Source organism: Quercus suber, unplaced genomic scaffold (genome assembly GCF_002906115.3).
Source record: "Quercus suber isolate HL8 unplaced genomic scaffold, Cork oak 2.0 scaffold_473, whole genome shotgun sequence".
NCBI classification, from domain to species: domain Eukaryota; kingdom Viridiplantae; phylum Streptophyta; class Magnoliopsida; order Fagales; family Fagaceae; genus Quercus; species Quercus suber.
The window spans coordinates 122,391-128,462 of record NW_027069924.1 but is presented as its reverse complement, the minus strand read 5'-3'; the positions used below and the strand labels follow the sequence as shown (position 1 = coordinate 128,462).

At 34.5% G+C, this 6,072-nt stretch overlaps 1 protein-coding gene across 1 annotated transcript; it reads left to right on the top strand.

Moving 5' to 3' along the window:
- Window positions 1–298: 298 nt before the first annotated feature.
- On the top strand, window positions 299–4,600 carry LOC112030911 (beta-galactosidase 7). The gene is made up of 2 exons (XM_024063582.2): window positions 299–311; window positions 2,148–4,600. Exons 1-2 carry the CDS (start codon window positions 299–301, stop codon window positions 4,598–4,600), a joined length of 2,466 nt encoding a protein of 821 aa, XP_023919350.2.
- The last annotated feature ends 1,472 nt before the right edge of the window (window positions 4,601–6,072 follow it).

Genomic DNA, 6,072 nt, shown 5'->3' with positions numbered 1-6,072 from the left:
GATTCCACTATAAACCATAGCATCAACCAATAACCATTGGTCCCTTCCAAACTGCTTCCCTTAGCACCAAAAGAACCTTCTCACAGACGTGGGTATGGTGAGAAAAGGATTTGGTCAAGAATCTCTCAAGGATGTATCAATGGAGAGGGAGAGAGTAAAGGAATTTGAAGAGTCTCTTAGGTGAAGATTGTGGATGAGGAAATTTTGTTTTTCTCTAAGGTTTCTCTCTCAAAATTATCTCTGGAAGCTCTCTACATTTCATGGGAATGAAGAGTATTTATACTAAGGTGAGAATGGAATGCGAAGAGTCAGTTTTTCCCAAACAGGGTATTCTGGCGACTTGACCTCGCGACTGGGTTGAGTCGCGAGTTCAAGCCACGAGCTAACGGCCTGGCCAGCCTGGGACTTTTGTCCTATAGTGCAATAGCTGGCGTGACTCTTCAGCTTCTGGCATGCTTGGCACGTGTGCAACTTCTGGCGACTTGCAAGTCGCGAGCCACCTGCGAGATCCAGTCACGAGTCCCTGCTTCTTTGCACAATCTTGAGCATTTCTTCACACTCTCTCACTCACTACCCTGACAAGATCCCCACCTAAATACAGGGTTACTAATTGCTAAAATACAAGCAGATTTGGCACAGAATAAAGCCAACAAGATGGTTGATTAAATTCAACCTTACAATATAATAATTTAAACATTCAGTTATTTTCATGTGAATTTAAATGGGTCAATACAATTTACGTGAAACAACCCAAAACAGTGAAGGGGTCTATAACAAAAAAAAAAAAAAAATTAGAACAACAACTGAGTATCGATTGTGTATTTTTTTGTGGATAAAAAAATATATTGATTTTTACCTCAAAGCTCCGGCCTTTTTTCCCACCTAATAAATCTCTTAACTATTTTCAAGAAATGTGCAAACAAAGTATACTTGACTACTGTGCATGCGTGACCAACCAAAACGGAGGTGTCGAGACTTGAGAAAGGTACAAAAAGAATACAAATTCTCTACTCTACTTTTTATATTTCACTTTATGTTTTTACTAGTCATAATATGCCATGCGTCTAGATTTTTTTTTTTTTTTTGTTAATTTTAAAATTCGAGTATTTTATAAATAAAAAAAAAAAGTAAAAGATCAACGCCTAAGTGATTAAAAAAAAAAAAAAAGTTAGCTGTCATGCTAATAAAAGAACTATATAATGGAACTATTCTAGAGGATCCCTATAATATTGGATAACAAATTATTAGCTGTCATGCTAATATTTAATGTTTTCATTCTTCAATAACCGCTTAAAAGAACAACAAAATAGTACAACCTACTCTACCCTCCGCTTAAAAGAATTTGCCACGTTATTGACGGTTTGTAAAAATGTTGTACTATGTTCAATAATTTGTTACTAACATTTGTTAATTAAATCTTTAAGCTATGACATTATTGGTTTTTAAAAAACCTACAACAAGTTATATTGGTAACAGTTTTTGTTTTCTATTTTCAAAAACTTGTTTTTGAGAATATAAAAAAAAAATAATTTTCTTGTATTTTTGAAATAAAAAACATGTTAGGTTAGTTGAAATAATAATAAAAAAAAAATACTAAAATATGTTGTTATTAGGATTTGAACTCTAATGCTAACACAATAAATGAAACAAATTCATTAAATTAAATGCGTATTTTTATTGACTTTTGAAAATTAGAAATTGAAAATAACATTTTGCATGTTTTCAGTTTCTTTCATAAATTGAGTTTTGAGAACAGTTTTTGTCTTCTGTCCATTTTAAGTTGCCAAATAAGTTTTTTAGATTCAAAAATAGAAAATTGTTTTTATAAACAGAAAATAAGTTACCAAACATAATAATTTGGAGTCTATACATCCTAAAAATAAGTTTTGGTAATAACAAAAAACCAATCATTACCGTGTCCTTCTCAAAATTTAGAAATTTGCATATTCCTGTAAGGGTGTGATTGTTTGTTTATGGATAATTTGTAACTGATAACAGTATGAAAATTTTGATACGGATAACAATAACTACCATAGAGATTAAAGTCAGGGCTAGATTCCCTATATAAATATGCTCATTGGCCATATAAGGAAAGGACATACACAAGCTTTAAGAGTTTGTGAAGATGTCTAGATATTGGACCGAAGTTCTTGTCATTGCAAGTTTAGCTTGCCTATATACATGCTCATTAGGAGCAAATATTTCATATGATTCAAATGCCATAATTATTAATGGAGAGCGGAGGATTATATTATCGGGTGCAATCCATTATCCACGCAGCACAGTGGAGATGTGGCCTGATATTATTCAGAAGGCAAAGGATGGTGGACTTGATGCAATAGAATCCTACGTCTTCTGGGATCGCCATGAACCTCAGCGTCGCAAGTATGATTTCTCAGGAAATCTAGACTTTGTCAAGTTCTTCAAGCTGGTTCATGAAGCTGGACTCTATGCCGTTCTACGCATTGGACCTTACGTATGTGCGGAATGGACCTATGGGGGTTTCCCTTTGTGGTTACACAATTTGCCGGGTGTTCAGTTAAGGACAGATAATGAGGTGTACAAGAATGAAATGCAAACATTCACAACCAAGATAGTGAACATGTGCAAAGAAGCAAGTTTGTTTGCTTCACAAGGGGGACCAATCATCATTGCACAGATTGAAAACGAGTATGGGAACATCATGGGTCCTTATGGAGCAGCAGGGAAATCCTACATTCAATGGTGTGCTAAAATGGCTGTATCCCAAAACATTGGCGTCCCCTGGATTATGTGCCAACAATCAGATGCTCCACAACCCATGATCAATACTTGCAATGGTTTTTATTGTGATAATTTTGCACCAAACAATCCTAAGAGTCCAAAAATGTTCACTGAGAATTGGACTGGATGGTTCAAGAATTGGGGTGGCAAACACCCTTTCAGAACTGCTGAAGATGTGGCATTCTCAGTTGCACGATTTTTCCAATCCGGTGGAGTTTTCAACAACTATTATATGTACCATGGAGGAACCAACTTTGGACGCACAGCTGGAGGTCCATACATCACAACTTCTTATGATTACGATGCTCCACTTGATGAATATGGGAATTTCAATCAACCTAAATGGGGGCATCTCAAGGATCTCCATGCTGCTCTCAAATTGGGAGAAAAGATTCTTACTACTGGCAATAGGACTTCCAAGCAATATGGCAACAACGTTTATCTGACCACATACACAAACGCTAACGATGGGAGCAGATTCTGTTTCTTGAGCAATTCAGATGGTTCACATGATGCCAATGTTGACTTGCAACAAGATGGCAAGTACTTTGTGCCTGCTTGGTCTGTCAGCATTCTTGAAAACTGTAACAAGGAAGTGTACAACACTGCAAAGGTTAATGCCCAAACATCAATTATGGTTAAGAAACAAGTAGGTAGCAGCCGTCATCATAAACGGCTCTCTTGGGTGTGGGCACCAGAGGCAATAAAAGACACACTAACTGGAAAAGGTAGATTCAAAGCAGATCTACTCCTTGATCAAAAACAAACAACAGCTGATTCTAGTGACTATTTGTGGTACATGACTAGTGTTAACATGAATGGAAAATCATCTTCTTTGGAGAATGTGACTTTGCGTGTAAGCACCCAAGGTCATGTTCTTCATGCTTTTGTTAACCGAAAGTTCGTTGGTTCTCAATGGGGCACAGATGGTAAATACAGTTTTGTGTTGGAGAAACTTGTATCTCTAAAGCCTGGGACTAACGTTATAACTCTACTTAGTGCCACAGTTGGATTGGCAAATTATGGTTCTTTCTTTGATCTTGTGCCTGTTGGTATAGTGGGGGGTCCTATAGAATTGATTGGAGCCAATTCTACTTGGAATATATCAACCAACCAATGGTCTTACAAGGTAGGATTGAATGGTGAGGCCAACCAACTATACAATCCAAATAGGGCCCATCTGAGGAGGTGGAAAGCTACTCAAAATGTTCCAGTAGGGAGACTTATGACATGGTATAAAACCAATTTCAAAAGTCCTTCTGGTACAGATCCTGTGGTGGTGGACTTACAAGGTATGGGCAAAGGTCAGGCTTGGGTGAATGGAAAAAGCATTGGACGCTATTGGCCTTCATTCAATGCTGATACCAATGGATGCAGTGATTCATGTGATTACCGTGGAGGGTACTTTTCTGAAAAATGTGTGACAAATTGTGGCAATCCAACCCAAAGGTGGTACCATGTGCCAAGATCATTCCTCAAGAATGACGGAAACACATTGATTTTGTTTGAAGAATTCGGTGGAAATCCTCTGAATGTGTCTTTCCAAACAGTCACGGTTGGAACTGTGTGTGGAGATGCATATGAGGGCCACGAATTGGATCTTTCATGCCAAGGTGGGCAAACCATCTCAGAAATCAAATTTGCAAGTTATGGGGACCCTCAAGGAAAGTGTGGTTCATTCAAGAAAGGTTCTTGGGAGGCTAGTAGTAGTTTCTCTGTGGTAGAAAATGCATGCATTGGGAGGGAAAGTTGTTCTGTCTCTGTGTCATCTGCAACATTCGGAACATCCAACCTTGGCAGTGTCAATGGAAGATTGGCAGTGGAAGCTGTCTGCTAAGTTAATTAACTTCACCCATCTATTGTATTTCTCTAATTTTATCGGGCAATGTTTGTTTCGCACACTGTGTTTTAATAAACTGAAAACATGAGTTTAACGTGACTTAAAGTCGCGTTTTTCAGTTATAAAAACACAGACAAAATGAAAGAGTTTTTACCAATATTGCACTCTCAATCATTACTCTTATTCTATTTTTGTGTGAAAGAGTTTTTACCAATATTGCACTTTCAATCCTTTCTCCAATTCTATTTCCACCTTTTTAGCATGACATGTTGCTTATATTCGTTTCTTTTTCTAAAAAGTCAACGTTTAGCTGCATTTTGGTGATTCATGTTACTATTATAAGCTTTTGTAACAACTAGCAAATTACTTACGCGATGCACAAATAATACTTCAGAATATCATGTGAAAAACTTATATAGAATGTTCAAAGAATGTTTAAATAGTAACGTAAAGTAATGTCACTATAGCATAAAAGGTTTTTGTTGAATTAAAATAAATTGAAATTAAGGGGATAATTAAAGAATATTTTATTTATTTTATTTTAGTCTTAAGAGGACAAAGAATTTAGACTATAGCATAATAGTCATAGAAATTAGATAAAGTAACAAATTGGTTGATGAAAAGAAAAAGTTTAAAATTGCACACACATATCCATTATATTTTTTCACTTACAGTAAAGAGCCATTAAAGTATAGAAGAACAACATAGAAATATTGTAGCTTAAACAATGACAAAATCATTTTAATCCACTCCATATATTGGTGTTTACTATGCCGTGTAATAAGTTATTTGTTATAGTGGTAGGTTCAATGAAATATCATTCTAATATATTTTTAATATGATATTTATGTATATTTCCATGAAATATGCATAATAATTTATTATTCATGTATATTTTGAACAATAAAACAAAGAAGAACAACGTAGGAATATTTTAGTTTAAACAATGATAAAAGCATTTTCCTCTGTTTCATATATTGATGTTTATTATGCGGTGTAGTAAGTTATTTGTTCTCTTAATCATAGTTTTTGTTTCTTTAATATATTAGAGTCAGCATAAGTTATTTATGATATCATATTAATATTTAGTTGGCTTTTGGAAATATCATATAATTTTTATCATATCATGTTTATGTTAGTAGATTATGATAGTGATAGGTTCAATGAAATATCATTCTAATAAAATTTTAATATGATATTTATGTATATTTCCATGAAATATGCATATTTTTATTGTTCATGTTTATTTTGAAATATTAAAATATTCTTACTAAAAAAAGTTACTTCTCAACTTGGGATCATATTGTGAAGTATGTTGAACAGATCCATTTTCAAAGACAATTTGAAAGAAAATATCAATTTTTAAAAAAAGTTTATATATATAAAGTTTTTTTTGGAGAAGAGAGAAAAAAAATGTGAGATGGAAGGCTAGATAAAAATTTAATGTAGCAAAGTCACATGATAGAATC